This window comes from Passer montanus, unplaced genomic scaffold (assembly GCF_014805655.1).
Source record: "Passer montanus isolate IOZ18808 unplaced genomic scaffold, ASM1480565v1 scaffold66, whole genome shotgun sequence".
Lineage (NCBI taxonomy): Eukaryota > Metazoa > Chordata > Aves > Passeriformes > Passeridae > Passer > Passer montanus.
The window spans coordinates 100,148-118,002 of NW_024371704.1; the positions used below are offsets into that span (position 1 = coordinate 100,148).

Consider the following 17,855-nt stretch of genomic DNA (forward strand, 5'->3'; position numbering starts at 1 on the left):
AATTGAGCAGGGCAAGTAAGTCATGTCTTTCAGCTTCTTGGAAACCCCGAGGTTCCCTGTACCTGTTGGCTGAAGCTGGACTGTTCTCAGCAGGTTAACTATGCTTGGCTGAAGCTCTGAAATCCGCTGGAGGGATTCGACATTCAGGAGGAATTGAGGGGCATAAACAATCCTTTCCAGCTCTACAGGGTCAGCATTTTTGGCTTTGATACCAAAGGTTACCACTCCAGCGTGCTTCAGATCATCTGATGGCTCCTCCACGTCGTCGGTTGATCTCCCAGCCACAAGGAGAATCAAAAACTGAGGAACGCCTTCTTCGATCCTGCTTCCAGCTTCCTTCACAAACAGCCTCCTTATAGCCTCATCAAGCGCAGCTCCAATGTTCAGCTGCTTCCCAGTTTTGATCTTCATCCTTTTTACCTTGACAAGCATATCTTGCTTGGATGAGTATTCGGCAAAGTCAAACTCAACTTGGACGGTGTCACTGAACTGAGCTACAGCGACTCGCGTGGCATCGGAGCCCACGTTCAGGTCAGAAATGACTTTGTGTACAAAATCCCGGACGGCAGGAAAGCTGCCCAAGAGGTTGGCTGAGCCATCAATCAGGAATAAAACATCCTTCTTGCTTTCTAGAATAAATTCACAAATGAAAAGAGGGGGGAAAAAAAAAGAAATGAAAGCATTTTTCTTCTCATACGTCATCCTAGAAAATTGTCTGCAAGTTAGCTGGGTTTTGATCTTTCAATATTCTCATTTACCAAAGTAGTCAAAGTCTGCAGAACTATACAGCATCTGAGGAAGAAGGGAAAGCAAGGACATGTCTAGCCTAAGACTCAATAAATTCAGACACCAGACAGAAATATCATATATTGTATCACATCAAGTCACATCATGAATTGGCTGGTTCAGTGATGTTTTAGGTCTAGCAATATGTTGACAATACAGACATGAAGTAAAGCAGCAGTGGAGGGTTGGTTGGGTTTTTTCCTCTTTAAAGGCTCAGTAGAAAACAAATACACAGTTCATGCACATGTACACAAAACATTTTCTGGATCTTCTGCCACCTGCATCACAAGGAGCATCTAAATCCATAAAAGCCTTTCACCTGTTTCAATTTGATGCCCTTTAGACCTCATTGAATACCCAAGGCAAACCAAGCCTCTTGTACCTTCATATTAATCTCAATGGTCTCCTTTCCATACTAACCCATCCCAGTTGTTCCTATGTCTTCATGGGTACATAGACACAAAAATGAAATTAGTGAGAAAATACCTGTTTAAAAAGGATTAAACTTGCCAAAAGCCTTTGGGTTTAATACTGGAGGATAACTTTGAATTTCTGGAGTCAAATCCAGCCTCTGTGACAGCCTGATGACATCCCTTTGACCAAGTGTTTCTGGGGATGGATTTTTCCACCTGTTCCTGGCTAGACCTCTGCTCCCGTGTGCTCTTTGGCATGATTTTAACCTTTCCACACCACTTCTTGTGGTCAAAATCTCACGCTCCCATTGCCTGATTTACTGCACATGATGCATTTACAGGTTATGGCCCTATTATGGGAGCAGCAAGGGAACATCAGAGACAGGGACTGGTGGGCACAGACTCACTCAGGTCCTCCTTTGGTCCCGGCCTACCAAAATACTTAAAACTGTGCTTTTAGGGTGTGGTGGCAATGACTTGAACAAAATTAAGAGCTGCCAGTGTCAAGCCATGTATTCATAGAATCATAGAATGGTTTGGTTTGGAAGGGACCTTAAAGATCATCAAGTTAAGCACAGCCATAACCACTTTGATGACTCAGGCTTGAACACGTGTCAAGGCGTACAGTGGAAACAAGAAATTTACTTAAACAAGATCAACTTCATGCAGTCAGCATGCAGGAAGGTAGGCATTACCTGTTGGGGCGAGTGGAACCTCTTCCACACCTCCACTAACATATGTTGTTATAGGCTTATTTAACTCCTGGGGTAAAGCTGCCAGAGCACTGAAATCATCCACAAAATACACCATTCTTGGATTAAAGGCAATCTGTTCGAGTTCTGCCTTATCCGCATTGCTAACGCCAACAGCAAAGGTCAGCACTCCGGCCCGAGCTAATTCATTGGAAACTTGGAGGAAGGGATCGGCAGAGCTCCCTGCCGTCACCAGGACTAGCACCTGGGGCACTTGTTCATTTATCCTGCTCCCACCGGCCTCCGTGAAGTGATTCGAGAGCACAAAGTTCAGCGCGGAGCCGGTGTTCAGCACCGACCCCCCCTTGGGCCTCAGCTGCCCCAGGCGCTGGATTATGTCAGATTTGGTTTGGTAGGAGTACAGGGAGAACTCGGTTTTGGGGGTGTCGCTAAATTGCACTAAGCCAACTCGGATTTTGTCACTGCCGACATCAAGGTTGTTAACTAGGGTGGCAACAAAGTCCCGCACAAAGGGGAAGTTGGCATTTCCGACGTTGAGTGATCCATCCAAAAGAAAGATGATATCCCTTTTGGTTACTTGAACTGCAGTAGAGCACAGAAAACAACATGAGACATCACACAAAACAAAAAATGGAATTTTTTTTTTATCATGTGTGCATGCAGCGTACGCCGTACACGCATGTGAACCGTGTTAGGGTGGAGAGAGAGAGAGAGAGGAGCAAGGGTGTGATCAGCACAGAAGTAACAAGGACCTTGCTGGAAATGTCTGAATTGGGCAGGGAAGGATCAGCAACTCTTTTAAATTTCAGGCTCAACAGCCACCTGAGGATATCTGCCTTATTTTGCTCTGCACTTTACCGTCTGTTTTCACAGACATCCATTTTGTGGGCTGTTGAAAGGGAAGAAATTCCCCACATTTAGCAGCTCTTAGTTTCTTTTTTTAAGGTTAAATCCTTCCTGGGCCATCTTCAAGCATCTGAGCTCCAGGATGTAGGTCTACACCCCAAAGACACCACAAGGTCATCACCCTGTGCTCTTATTTTTCACTTTACCGTCTGTTTTCACAGACATCCATTTTGTGGGCTGTTGAAAGGGAAGAAATTCCCCACTTTTAGCAGCTCTGAGTTTCTTTTTCTAAGGTTAAATCCTTCCTATCCTCAAGCATCTGAGCTCCAGGACGTAGATCTACAACACAGGGTCATCACCCTGTGCTCTTTTTTTTGCTCTAAACATGTCCAGATCACAGACCAAAATGTCAAGCTTTTAAATAAAATCTTAGAGAACTGATGTCATCCAAGACAACCCCCTAGATGCCTTCCTCCAAATGTGTTATTCAAGGATTTATTTATGCCCATTGCTAATTCTGCCCATTATATTTCTGTTTAAAGCACTTCTGTCTAGATTCATCCATTCTCTAGCGTGCCTTGCCCCTGTAAGTTTGCTGTCCTGTATATAAAATATATAAATACTGAGCTATTCAGAACAAAAAAGAAATAAAAGGCTCTTTGGAATACAGGGATTGCTCTCAGATTTTACAGATTGTCTTGGTTTTCTGTATTTTATATTTTTCCCAGAAAAGTGCCATTCAAGGCCCAGGGTGAGACAATAGCCAGTTAAAATGCAACTGCCCGGTGTCAAAATCAATTTTGTTGCTACCAATAATAATTTGTAGGGCAGGATACAATCCCTTACTTATTGTGTCTGTGAATAGCTGTGAGCACAAAAAAAGGACTGGAAAAATAGAGAAGCTGCATGAATGACCTTTAAAGAACGAGAAAACACAGAAACATTTTTAATTTACATTGAAAAATAAGCACATCAGCTTTGGTGTATAGCCATGCAAAACTGTATTAGTGGGAAACACACTCTGAAACAAAGCTTATTAAATTATAGGTCCTGTGACATTCATCTTCATTAAGGACAAGTGTTGGTAAATTGATTTCAAAATGTCTTCTTTTCATGTAAATGAGACACATGCTTTAATTCTTTCAGGATTCTTTCCAAACATTCTGTTTCTTTTCCACTGCGGTTTATAATTTTAAATTACGTGAGAAACTAGAAAAAAGATGGACACAATTCAACAGCTACTTAAGCCAGTGGGAACCTCACTATTGATTTTACTGGGATCTGGAAGAAATCCTGGTTTTCTAATGCTCATATGCCGTGAGACAGAAATACAAGGTTCAAATATGATCTAGTGCAGCATGGATTTCACCTCTAGCCTCTCTATTATGAAGAAATCCTGAGAAATTTGGTATAAAATCTCTATGCACCTAGAACATCTCTTGAAATGCAGTGGGAAATTCCTCAAACGCCATGACCCTATCAGCTGGTTTCTTCCAAAATCTACTGATGTCAATGGAAAGGACAACTAAAAAGAGCCCACTGGCCTCGTGGAGCTTTGGATCATCTTCCAAATGGATTAAACGAAAATCAACACTGAAATATCCTTTCATGCTTCTTGGGCTTGAGGGCTTGAGCTGAGTAATCATAAGAAAACTAAATATGTTCTTAAAGGGTGAGTTTCAGTCCAACAATGTCAGCCCTGAACGTCTCCACAAACAAACTGGCTTATGTTCTTTACACTCCAAAGAAACCTCTACTCTCCTGAGCAAACACCCACTGTGGAAGATTCTCAAACTGAAGAAGAGACTTTAACACTCACAGGTGTCCCATTCAGAGGCTACACAGACCCTAAGAAGAGCAAAACCCTCCACTGAACAATTTGGGTACCTAACTACTAAAGCACATCTTCCACATCATCCAGGCTTTAAACAGTGGTGACAAAATGAGAACAGGACAAAAATCTCCAGGGAGGAACCATAAATCTGTAACAAGAAGCACACTACCAAGTTCACTGACCTGTTCATGCACTCACATTTAACCATGCTGGAACATGCATTTGGTATGGTTTTCCCCATTATCTGTACATGTCATAGAATAAGAACTAGCAAACTTATAAACCACGTCTCCATAATTAGAAAAAGGCCTTTAATTACCTGAGGGTGGCTCTGGGACGATTGGTCCTCCAGAGAGTGTCCGGATAGGTGACAGCACTTCAGGAAGAATGGCTTGCATGAACTGAAGGCGGAAGTCGTTGGGGTTGAACACAAAATCTCGTTCATGAGCAATTTCTTGAAGCTCTGCCAGGTCGGCGTTTCTCGACCCAACGGCAAGGGTCACTATCCTGTTCCTCTTCATCTCTGCTGCAGCTTGGTCAACAGCATCCCTGGACTTACCCCCAGTGATGAGCACCAGCATGGGGAGCACCCCTTCCTCCATCCTGCACCCAGCAGCACTGGTGAAGAAGTTGTTCCTCACAAAGTCCAGTGCCGAGCCAGTGTTGAGTGTCGTGCCACCCATGAGCTTCATCTTCCTCACATTGGCCATCACATCCTTCCTGGTCTGGTGGGTGTTAAAATAAAACTCTGGCTTCACAGTGTCTGCGTACTGTGCCACCGCCACTTGGATCAGGTCGGGTCCAACCTCCAGCCTTTGGACAATTTTGGCAACGAAATCACGAATTGCGTTAAAGGGGGCGGCCCCCAAAGCAGTTGAGCCATCTATCAGGAAGACTATATCCTTCTTGTTCACTTCAATAACTGCAAGTAACACATGAACATCATGTTAGCCTTCAAAACATCCGCATCTATTCTGTGCCAACAGCTCAGCACTGTGCAGGACCTCCTGTTTGCTTGGGGTACTGTTACTCTCAATGCCTTTAAAAAGGTCTTGCTTTCTAAACAGAAATTTTTTAATGCTCTAGCAGAGGACTAATAGTAAATCTGACTGTCCCTTTCTAAAACACCAAAGGGTTGGCGAGTTGCAAAAACTGTGATTTTTTTACACGCTTGAATATTAAAATACATGTACATGTTAAAGCAAGAATGAAAGGTAGGAAGGAGAAATCTTGGCACTCAGAGGGCACGTGACATAAAATAAACCGGTGACGCTCCTTCCATCTGCAGAGTAACCACCTGAATGGTGGTGTTTGGTGTGAGAAGTATTCAGTTCCTGAGAGCAATGATACAAGGAAAGAACAGTCACCACCTACTCAACATACCTGGATTTTGGGTCTTTGCATCCTAAATCTTATTCCTTATCTAGCAAAAACAAGTTATGGTTTTTCTTGGCACAGCTGGCCCAGTCATGGATGAGATAGATTATGTTCTGGTGGCCCTGTCTTTAACAAACAGGTTCCCCTGGCTTGTAACTTCTGAAACTTTATTATTGATGATGGCACAGGACACAGAAAGGGCACAATTAGATTTCCAATGCCCTGGCTAAGTTTGAAGAAAGATGGTTAGGGAGGAAAAAACCCCTGTTGTGTGGCATCGGAACCAAAGCATCATGATATTTAACACAGCAAATATATTTTTTTAAAAGGTAGATATTAACAAGACCAATATTTTTGTGATAACAGCATTATAAGTGATTATCATGATGCCTGACCTTAATACCATCTTTTAGACAAATCCTCTCACATCATCACCTCCCTGATCTCATGCCATTGATGTGAGAAAGGAAACTTTGTGTTGCTTCCAAGTTATGCTGGAGCGCTATGAATCATTGCGTTATGTTGGACTTGGGGTACCCTTAGATCACCCATCCCCCTAAGGGCTCCTGAGGTGGGTTCAGGCTTCAAGGAGGCAGGTCCATCACCTCCCAGGCTCACTGCCACAGCCAGTGCACAGCCTGCTCCCGTGGGGATCTCACACTCCCGGGGCAAGCGGTAGCAAACACTGCCTTGCCCTGCCTGGACGGAGAGGAGCAGCCCCCAGCCCATCAGGGCTCCTCTGCGTGGAGGCTGTTTACTTTGGATTTCAACAAAGAACAAAACTTTGGCTGCAGTCCTCCTTGGCCAGACACCAGCTGGCCGTGGATAGCCGTGCTCCCAAAGGCTGGTGCTGGTTTCTCACTATGGGTGAGTGCCATGAGACTGGGCTGCCCCGAGGGGTGACTTGGAGTGACATTTGTGACTCAGCTGCCCCTCTGCCCAAAGATCCTGAAAGACCTGCCTGCCTTGCAGAACCTTTTCAAACACCTCTCATGGAGTCGTGCTAGAAATAGTATAATTAAGGAGCAACTGTAAAAAATGGAAGTTTGAAATTGCCTGCCATGGTGCTGTCAGGAATAAAATGATGAGGACATGCACAAAGCAAACCTGGTGGTGTCCTCCTCAGGCCACAACCTAAAGTGAGCTGACAGGGTCTGCAATTGGCTGCCCAAGCTGTCAGAACAGAACTACGGAAAAAGCAACGAGGGTTTGTGTAAATGATCCCTTTCCCAGAGCCATGATTTCCAGCATTCATCCCTCCAGCCAGGTTTTATTTCCTCCTCAGTTACTCCAAGGAGGAGAGGGCTGAAAACAGGAAACTTTCCAAATGGATAGCAAGGGCTGACATCGCTGCTTTGTGTGACCCAGGAGAAATGTCCAAAGCACATCCTTAGCTTGTCAGCAGCTAGAAACCCAAAAGTGGAGAGCCTGGAAACTTTTGACTTTTGGGGGAAACATCAAAGGGGCTTTGGAAAGATGAGGGAGGCTGGGAAGGAAGAGTTCCCTCTGCTTCTCATTCCTGTTGCAGCTCTCAAATCCTGCAGTATTTTTCCTCAGAGGAATGCAAGAATCAAACCCAAAACACACAGGAAGAAACAACCCACGGTTATGGTTTGCATGGACACAATTAATGCAAAAGCCTTTGAGCAGGGCTGTGCACATCTCATAGGGTTTAATCCAAAGCCCTGTAAAGCTGATGGCAAGTCTCCCAAGAATTTCAAAGGATTTGGGATCAAAGCATTGTATCTTTGACTCTCAAAGTTGGGAATGTTGGAGGGTGTCAGCACTGAACCCAGCCCTGCATAGTTCCATCCCCATTGCCACGTCAGCTCTCTGGTGAAGCACCTCATCTAACTTCATCATCCAGGCTCCCCCAGTGGGTGAAGGAGCAGAAAGCCACTTTGGAGGCTTTGGCTGGAGAGCTAAAGGGAAGCGACTTCAGCATTTCACAGGAGCACTTGGCACCTCAGAGGGTTTGGCATCCCTTTTGGGCTGCAGCGTCTCCCAAACTGCTTTACACTGCAGCCTTCCAAGCTGTGGATGCCAATCAAGCAAACCAGTCAAAATTGATTTCCATGGGTTCCAGGGGAAGGAAGCTCCCTAAAGATCCTTGGAAAATAATCTACTTCCCCATTTAGCACATCCATCTGTATGTAACTGAACTGTACAGGCTGACATAGCACATTCCACAAATGAGCTGGAACTTTAAGTGAGAAATATGGAAGTGCAGATGAAACAAAATGTAGCAAAATTTTTTAATCTTGCCATTAAAACTGTTAAAAATCTAACAAGAGGAAAGAGAGATTTTCCACTGAGTTGCACAGATCTCAGCACACATATTTTAGCTATACATGCTGACTTCATATTATTTGGCTAAATATGGATCTTGTATGGTGCTACACGAAAAAGTTCTTAGTGTTCTTTCCTGGAATAATCAAGGCAAGGTCATAAAATGATCTTTAAGGCAAATTCCTCCCTTTGATTTGAGCCACAGGATAGCAATCATGTTTAGGCATGGATCAGCGAAGACATCTGGAATGCAGTTTTATATGTCAACATACACCATGAGGAACAGTGTGTACAGAGCTCCAGACTGACAAGGGGATCCCAAAAGTGCTGTTTGCATTAAGCATCCTGTTAATTGAGTGCAGCAGCTCCAGGCTGGCCCCTTCCAGGGGCCTCTGCAATATGTCATATTGTGTCTTTCATAAGTCACTTATTTGCCCCATAAATCCAGGCATTCTTTATCCTACCACACTTGAGCTGATGCTAGTCCAGAAATAATGTCAATGGGACTTGTGGGTGAAAAAGTAACCCAAGTGGAATATTAACACCTGCATTTTTAATTCCCATGGTCTTGTGGAAACCAGTAAACTTTCCCAGCTGATGGAACAAAAGTAGGGATTTCACTCAGAAGAACTAAGGGCTGTTTGGTTTTTAAGTTCAAGAACACAGGGATATCACCCTTTTACCAAGGGCAGCCCAGAGTTTCAGTGAGTTGTGGAATTTTACTGCTTTAGCAAGCAGATAATTTCAACTCTGGTACATAGGGATCCATTTAGCATTCCTGGTACCTTCCTCAGCCACATTTTATGGTCATGACACTTCCAACTGACATATAATGTAAGCTTACATGGCATAAATATTTTTATTACTGGCAGTGCTGCAGTGTTTACTCCCAGGGTGCTTAGATATCCCAATAAGGATTATATGAGCTTTTTTTATGACACCCTTTTTTTCTTATACTCTGCTCCTGTCTTTTAAAGCACGCCATGCCATGCCAGTTATTGCAACAAGACCTCATGGTTTTTGAGAGATGACCCACTGGGCCAATGCACAGAAACACTGCTTCTCCATAACCAGACTGGAGAGATTAATTGAAAAAAAAAAAAAATTAAAAATACTTAAAGCTTTAAATATGCTCATAAAGCATGCAAAAAGCTCAATCATTCATCGATTCACCGAAATGCAAGGGTCTAGAGAGGCATACATACCTTCAGTCACAATGGTTGGGGCCGCTAACAAAATGAGTCTTTGGGCCACTCCAACAATGTTGGGCAGTAATAATTCTTGAAGAGCATCAAGGTTACGGATATCCAGGGCAGTATAGGCGAAGCTTCCATCAGTAGCAATCTGCTGCAGCTCTGCACTGTCAGCATTCAGGACCCCAATGCTAAACGAAAATATACCAGCTTGCTTCACCGCTAACAAGCCCTCTCGGATATCATCACTAGACTCTCCACCACTTATCAGCACTAAAATCTGAGGCACCGCTTCCTCTATCCTGCTGCCTCCCGCCTGGGTGAAGAGGTTCTCCACCACAAACTCCAGTGCCGCACCGGTGTTCGCTTCCTCGCCCCCGCGGAATCCGAGTGCCTTCACGGCATCCAGGACATCCGCTTTTGTGGAGTAGCTGTTCAAAGCGAACTCGGTTCTGGGTTGATCACTATACTGCACCACCCCAATGTGTATCTGCTGAGCTCCAACTCTGAGGGTTTCAATCAAATTTACAAGGAAATCGCGTATGGCTGGAAAATTGACACCTCCGATGTTGTTTGATCCGTCAATAAGGAAAATTAGGTCAGCGGACTCTTGAGCTTTAAAAAAAAGAAATGCAAAAGGTGAAAGCATTAAAATGGGTGATTACATGCAGTTGTAACAGTGTTCTGACATGTTTCTTGGAAAACCAGTGAGAAACACGAAAATGAGAAAACAAAACAACGTGATCACTGAGGAGGTGACTTTTGCCTCTTAGTTCTGCATTCTGATTGAATATGAGCTCTCAGGCCCTTCCCAGTAGCATCCACAACCCATCAAGGGAGGGGTTGAGTGGACACAACACGAGCCAGTGGCTGTAGTAACATGGGGTCAGCATTATTGGCATGCATGGAGAAACCTCAGCAAAATACAGTTTTTGGAAATCTGGATACATTCCATCAGTGGCCAATACTGTCCAAATATTTAGACAGAGCCAAAAGAAAAAGGTGGGCTTTGGTGGCAATTCACAGTGAAGGTAGAGGGTGAGGAGGTTTTCATCATTGCTGCCTTCTATTTTTTTGAGAGGAAAAAAGCCAACATTTCCTGGATGCAGGGAAAGTTTCAGCTTCTCTGTCACGATTCTGCTCTTTTGCTGGTTAAACACAGAAGCTGAATATATGGGCTTCTCCCACCATGAATAAATATTATTTAAAACACATTTGTTAGGAACAATTGAAAAGGTTTTAGTTATTTTTCCTTGACTGTAACTCTTTGACCAGCTGCCAGCATCCACCTGAAGTTATGCCTCTAGCAGGCTGACCCACACAGTTCTCAACCCAGGCCACGCAAAAATTGTGTCACTTTAAACATTTTGCACAAAGATGGGCTGATCATTGCCAGAGGGTTGTCTGGTCTGTATTTTTCATATGGATTCTGGATATTCAATCAAGGAATGCAGAATCAGGTTAAAAAAAGGGTGATGAAATCAGTCATGACACAATTATCCAACTCTAGTTGTTGTGACCATACCCAGATGATCTCAAGCATTTGCTGAGAATATACACACACCAAACAAGGCTTGCACATGGCATGAACCTGGTGTTGAGGGGGAGTATCTTTGAGACTTACCAAAGCAGACCCAAAATGGTGTCTGCTCTTACTCCTTTTGCTCAACTAATTTTACCATCGACATCACCAAGAGCTGTATGCATGCAAAAAAGAGGGGGGGAAAGAACCCCAAAGCATGCTTAGATGTTTCCATGCTGTTACTCTCCACTCACATTAAGAACTCAAATTTCAGACTATTTGCAAATGACTGACAAACAACATTTGGAAATCTCTCTGTCAGCTCTCAACTTTTGAAAGCCAAAGGTGAAACCAGCAGCAAAGCTGGCTTGTGGTTTAGCAAGGCCAGGAATAAACCTGAGATCTTCGCTATTAACCAGTACTGCCAGTAAATTATTTATTTATTGCCAATTTAGTTGTTTTTCTAGTACATATTTTCATAAACCAGGAGATTCAAATAATGCTGCAATTCCAGTGACAAAGGAGAAGGTCTCCAAGTCACCATGACTCCCCTGGACCAACTCAATGGCCAGTGTTGTCTCAGAGGAAGTCACCAGGGTTCAGAATTTCAAGGAGCTCCAGGATTTATTTTTCCATGCAGGCAAAATTTAGGAGTGCTTAGGCTTGGTTTTACTGAGCCATTTTCAGTTGGGATGTACACGCTCCACTTCATGGTAAAAATGAAAGGGAAACCCCACAGTGGTTTTACCCAGGGATGCTTTAGATAATCCTGGATATCTTTTTGGAGGAACAAGATTCCAGGCACTAATGGGTTGCTCCCACAGAAGAGAAAATAGATATGAAACAGATGCGTTGGATAATTTGTCATCACTGTAAAAAAACCTTGTACTTCAGTGCACATTTATGGAACAAGCTGGTGTGGAGAACAAATAAAAGCATGCTGGTTACACAACTAAGCAAGGAGGGTCAGATGAGACAGACAGCTCAGATTTAACAAATACTTCAGGGCAAACTCGGGGCTGACTGCTCTACTTATGTGAGTCAGCCCCAGGGACTGCCACAGACCAACAGTTTTGGTTCTCTTTACTAGAACCACTACAGGACTGGGGTTTTTTTACACTTCCATTTCACATTAGGGCTCATTTCTAACATAGCATCAATGGCAGTTTTAAACATTTTAATGCCACATGTAGTAATCAGCTGAATAAATGACATCTTAAACTCTTATGCAGATATTTGTACCACGTTTTGCATACTGTTATCGTCCAAGGTTTAGGATCTGTAACATCTTTTCCCATGTTCAACAATACTCTCTATATCACCCATGCAAGTCACGCAGGGACAGCACTACAACAGTAGGATTAACTTAAATTTGTGTTATAGGATGGGAAGGAAATCCTTGCAAAAAATACCTTTAAGCAGAAACAAACTTGGAAATGCACGATATACACACAGTAGGAATTTGGCTTTAAAGCTTTTAAGGGAATGTCTGTGATTCCAGATGTTTCCATTCAATGGGGTTACCTGCTGGCATGGCCCAGAGGAGGACAGCCAGCTTCCAGAGACCAATTTCCCAATTGATTTCAACAGGGAAGAACTAGAGTCCTTCATGGCTAAGATGCCCAACAGAGTGCTGCCAGCAGGTTGGGTGTAACATCCATTTTCCACATATATTGGTGTCCTTTCCTTAGCACTGGCAAACCTTTTGTTGTATTTGTGGGGCAGCTACTCCCCTGTGGCTTTCCTGTGACCTGGATATTTGCCCTGTCAAGCGCTTTGCACGACAAAAAACACACATGAGCACGGCCTTTTGGTGTTGCTGGGTGTCATGCAGTGATGGAGAGCACCCAGTGGGACTGGCGTGAGGGTTAATCAGGCAAGACAACACAGGGGGATTAATGTCACACTGCCTCATCACACTGCTGCGGCCTTACGTCGCCCCACAAGCTCTCGACCTTCAGATGGAGTCTCAGGAATAAAAAGAAAGGTTTGATCCCCGGGACTTCTGTTTTGAAAAACAACAAAGCTGCTCAGAAGGCTCTTGCCATGCTGGAATTTCATAAACAGAGAAGGGACGGAGGAAGGCTGCTTTGGGGTTTTCTTTTTTTTTTTTTGGGAAACTGGGGCCTGTGTTGCAGTCAGTGCAGGTCTGTTGAAGCCAACGTGGTTTGCAGGGAGGTTTCAGTTATGGGAAGGGTCCAGTGCTCCAGCAGGTGGAAGCCATGGGCTTGTAGAGAAGACTTTTCAACCACACACCTTCTCCAGGTGCATGAGGAGAGAGGTTAAGGGACAGATCAGGGGTAGACTTTCAGCAGAGAAATTCCCCACCCAGCTTCTTTTGCTGTCTTCAGCCAAGAAGGGAACTTTCTGGAATGGCACACTGCCCAAGAATGTGACTTTCTGGAATGGCACACTGCACATCTCCCTGTCCCCCACCTGGTTCTAAGGGGACATCCATCATGGTGTCCCCACAACCAGCAGCAACCTTCTCAGTCTCCAGAGGATTTTCAGTCAGGGTCACCATCAGGTCTGGTGTGTTCACCCCTTGTTTCCCCACCTTGGGAGTAAACAGGACAGGGCAGTTTACTAACTCTGCAGAGCTCCCTACGCTTCAATTTCCATGCCATATGTGCCAAAGGATGGCCACAAGGTGCCACTGCCCATTCAAGGATTCCTGCCCTGACTCCTGGCAGCCCTGGCTCAGTCTGCAAACATCACCTCAGCAGCTGCAAACAGGGGGCCACACGCTTCAAACCTTTATTTTTAAACCTCTGAACGTCCATCTCAGTCTTGCCCCTACAGAGTGGCAACGCCAAACAGCACAGCGCCAGCAGATACCACCAGTCAGCCATTACCTGTGATGTCTTTAACCAGTCCTTTGGCTCCAGCCTTTTCTGGAGTCATGGAGGAGCGGACACTCGCCACTAAGTCCCCAACTATGCCGTGGAGAGCGGTAAAATTCTCCAGGTTGAAGCGGTGCGTATCGAGGCGTCCGCTCGCTACTTCCTGCAACTCCCCTTGCGCCGCGTCCTGGACGCCGACCGCAAACAGGTTTACACGGGCCGAGTCAAGGAGAGGTGAGGGCAGAGCCACATCACCCCGGGGCCGTCCGTCTGTGAGCACTACAACAACCTGGGGCACGCCTTCACTGGCTCTGCTTCCCGCAGCTTTAGTGAGGTGCTTCTCGATTAGGTACTCTAATCCTTTTCCAGGCTCGGCGCCTCCCCCCACGTAAGTCATGTTGGCAATATGGGACAGGACGTCCTGGGTGGAGGGGTAGGTATTTAACTGGAACTCTGTGTGGGGGTTTCCGCTGAACTGGACCAGGGCAAAGCGAAAATCATTTCCTCCCACATCTAAAGCTTTTACAACATCATACAGAAACTCTCGAACGAGTTGGAAGTGTTCCTTCCCAACGCTCCAGGAGGAATCCACTAGAAATATTATATCAGCCACGGCAACGGTTTTGACAGCTTTAAAAAAACAGATGGGGGGTTTAGGATTTTCTATCGGTCAGCACAAGCATGCCTCCTCCTCCTCCTCACCCAAAACAACCAACAGCCTCCTTGGCATGGTGAAAGTGAAGCTCAGCTTCCCCTTATTGCCCGCAGCAAAATGAGAAGTGCTGGAGAACAACCACACAGCCACCAGAGCCCTGGCCCCACAGGTGCTGGGGGACAGCATGCCACCTGCCCTGCCCAGAGAGGGGGAGCTGAGGTGCTCCTGCCCTCCTACATCCTTGCCCATGGGTTTGGACACCAGCCCTGAGCCAGACAGAGACCCTGGCAGCTTCACCTGTTAATTCAGGCTCATTCAGCTTCTAGCTGCCTGTGTCTCTTGCATGGTTTTTGCTGGCTCCGTGGTAGTGCTCAAGGAAGGAAGGACAGCTTGGTTTAAGCAGCCTGGCATGAGTTTTCTTCATTTTTCCTGCTGTCACAATTGGTGACACCAGGTCCAGTCCCAAAGGCGCCAGCACACCTTTAAACAGCCTTTCTGCAGGTCAGTGGCAGTGCTCTTCTCACTGCTAAAAGCTCCTCCTACACATGCAGGGAGGGCAGAACAGCTCTGCCCAGGAGAAGACCCTCTCAGGACCACCCTGAGTGCAGGTCCCCCACGCTGGTGCCCTGCAGAGCATCCTCCAGAGCACAGCACCAGCCAGTGTCATGCTTGGGGAGGCCCCGTGAGTGTTGGCCAAGGCCCGTGTCCCAAGGACCCTCAGCAAGGTGGGAGCTGAGGAGCACAAGGTCATCCATCCACAAGATCCCACGGACATGCATGTCAAACACCAAACAGTGCCGATGAGGGCCAAAGTCAGCTGGAGCAGCCCGGGCTTACCTGCTTGCTGCTGAGCACCAACCGAGCCAAAGCCTGAGAGCAGGAGGCAAAACATTGCCACGAGGGGCAAATGTCGATGTTTCCTCATTTTGCTCTTTTATGAGTTTTCCTTTTATTCTCTTTGTTTCAAAGCACCTGACGTGAGACCTAAGGGGAGGAAAACAGGGAGAGTGAGAAATAGCAGCAGGGCTAGCCAGGCACAGATGAGGTAGAAAAGCCAAACCACGTGGGTTACAAGGTTTTTATGGCACTTTGGAAGGAAAAATAAATTCTTTGCTGCTGGACAGAGTGACAATTCACATAACTGACCTTTAATCACCTCTGTGGAATGATATGATTTTTTTTTACCTGTGCTGTCCCAGACAACATATAGGAAAATGCTTGGGTTTCTCTACCAAAATACACAGTGGCCTCCCACCTGCCCTCCCCACCCATGGATGACCAGCTGATACATCTTTGCCAACATACCTCTTCTTGCTGTTGCCTTTTCTCACTTTATTTCTTCCAACCACCACAATAATCGCCCTGAACATCCCCCCTTGCCTCAGCTCACCTTTTCAGCTGTCCCAAATATACAAATGGAAATTTAAGCACTCTAGACCCAAGTGAGCCACATGATCTGACTGCACAACAAAAAGCCCTTGGACTCCCCCAGGCTCAGAGCCCCGGTTGTGGAATAGCCTGAGCTGGCTGATCATATTTTGGAAAGGCACCAAGAATAATATTTTATCTGCTGGAGCCAAAAATATAATTTAAGCAAGTTTCTTATCTGTGATCCACCTGGCAAGCCTTCTGAAACAACGTCCCCACCATGAAGGCTGTGTTTCTGTTGTCATAGAGATGACCAATTGATTGTTTAATCTTCATTTCCAAGCCTACAGAGCAAGGCTTGCTTAACTGGGAAAATATCCTCCCAAAAGGGAACACAGTGATTTAATACGTTTCATTCCCCAAAGGGGATCAATTACTCAAATCAGCCAAAAGTGACTCCAGTACATCAAACTGTTAACCAGGTCATCATAAAAGAAAAAAAAAAAAGTGATTCCGTTTTCTTATTACCATCCTTGCCAATTCCATCAATCCAGAGAGTTAGGACCAATACAAGAGCCTAAGAGGGCTAAGGGGAAGAATAAGTTTTATTTTTGAGGAAAACTGTGATAATTACACTGATGGTTATTACTGGCATGGCTGGAAACAGAACCAAGAGTTGGGAATATGGGAAAATCTGGACATAAGGAGCTAATCCCACTTTTGCTGAAGAGACACTTCTCAGGGATATCAGAGGGCAGTTCTGTGGAAAGGAGGGGACAACTTCCAACTGGTTTCCTGAGATCCAGTGTGATCCTGACACTTCCTCTGGCTCCCTGTCTGTCAAAGCTGGGCTGGGGTCTGGTCTTTCTTGGGAGAAGAGATTTGCAGCATTTGGTCTTTCCTGTGCTCCACATGGAATTTATGAATGCCCTATAGCATGAGTCTGGCAAAAGCTCTCCTCTGGCTTTCCCCAGTAGTAATAATAATAATAATAATAATAATAATAATAATAATAAACACCAGATAGAGAGACATTGAACAGGCCCCCAGAGCCAACAGTTAGCACACAGTATTAATCAAGACATGGCAAAGTCTTCCCTTTTATTGGCAACCCCTCAATTTATAGAGGCAGCTGCTGCAGCCCAGAGGTATCACTGTCATTCCTAAAGAGATTAAACCATCACCTTTGTGAGCTGGCAGCCATCCATCCCCCTGGCTATTCCAGTGCAAGCCAAACCTCCCAGTGCCTCCAGCAGGAGCAAACCTGCTCAGATGGACTGTGTCCCTGATGGGAATCTTCCTCCCAGATAAAACAGTTTCTCCCAAAGGACTCATGGGAGAGGGTTTGTCCCCTGAGCACACAAATCCAGAAGGGTCTGTAGGTCCTAGGCCTTTTTTTCTGCAAAAAGCACCAAGCTCATGACAGCCACTCACCCAACCCCATGGGAGAGTCTTCCCTCTGGGAGGAAATTTATGGAAGAGCTGCAAGTTTTTGAGTGGGATTCTGTTTGCAGCATCCATTGGGATTGTATAGGAGCCTGGAGAGCCTAAAGTGCTGGACAATGCTCTCAGGCATAGGGTGGGATTGTTGGGATGTCCTGGGCAGGGCCAGGAGTTGGATTTTGATGATCCTTGTGGCTTCCTGCCAGCTCAGGTTATTCCATGGTTCTCTGATTCAAGATGTGCATGTCTCAAATCCTCGCAGCTGAGCAGCCAACCAAGGATCACTGGTGATAACAACCAAGGATTGTTGGCAGTAACCCACTCTGGGAAAGAACAGGATGTGGCTGGAGAAGGGGCCACATGGAGATAGGGCAGCATTTTATGTGACAAACTTCCTTATTCTGGCTAGGGGGGATAAGCACAGCATAGGGATGATGTTGAGAAGCAGGAAGGCCTCCAGAGCCCCTTGACCCATTTCAAGAAAGGTCTAGGAAAAACTTGTTAGCTAATTTGTTTAGAAAGTGAAAAAATTCTCTCCAGGGAGGAGAAAATGTAGCTATTAAAGGTACAGCC

At 45.4% G+C, this 17,855-nt stretch overlaps 1 protein-coding gene across 4 annotated transcripts in view; it reads right to left on the bottom strand.

Moving 5' to 3' along the window:
* COL6A3 (collagen type VI alpha 3 chain) overlaps window positions 1-17,855 on the bottom strand; it is a 62,002-nt gene that overhangs the window by 34,942 nt on the left and 9,205 nt on the right. For 2 of the 4 annotated variants that reach the window (XM_039728750.1, XM_039728749.1), the window contains exons 2-4: window positions 15,309-15,455; window positions 4,912-5,514; window positions 63-629 (exon numbers count right to left, since the gene is read on the bottom strand). In XM_039728750.1, coding sequence (XP_039584684.1) covers window positions 63-629; window positions 4,912-5,514; window positions 15,309-15,396 — 1,258 coding nt within the window. In that variant the 5' untranslated portion in view covers window positions 15,397-15,455. Of the gene's footprint in view, window positions 1-62; window positions 630-1,894; window positions 2,495-4,911; window positions 5,515-9,463; window positions 10,067-13,828; window positions 14,447-15,308; window positions 15,456-17,855 lie in introns of all 4 variants that reach the window. The other 2 variants (XM_039728747.1, XM_039728748.1) reach the window with 2 other exon arrangements.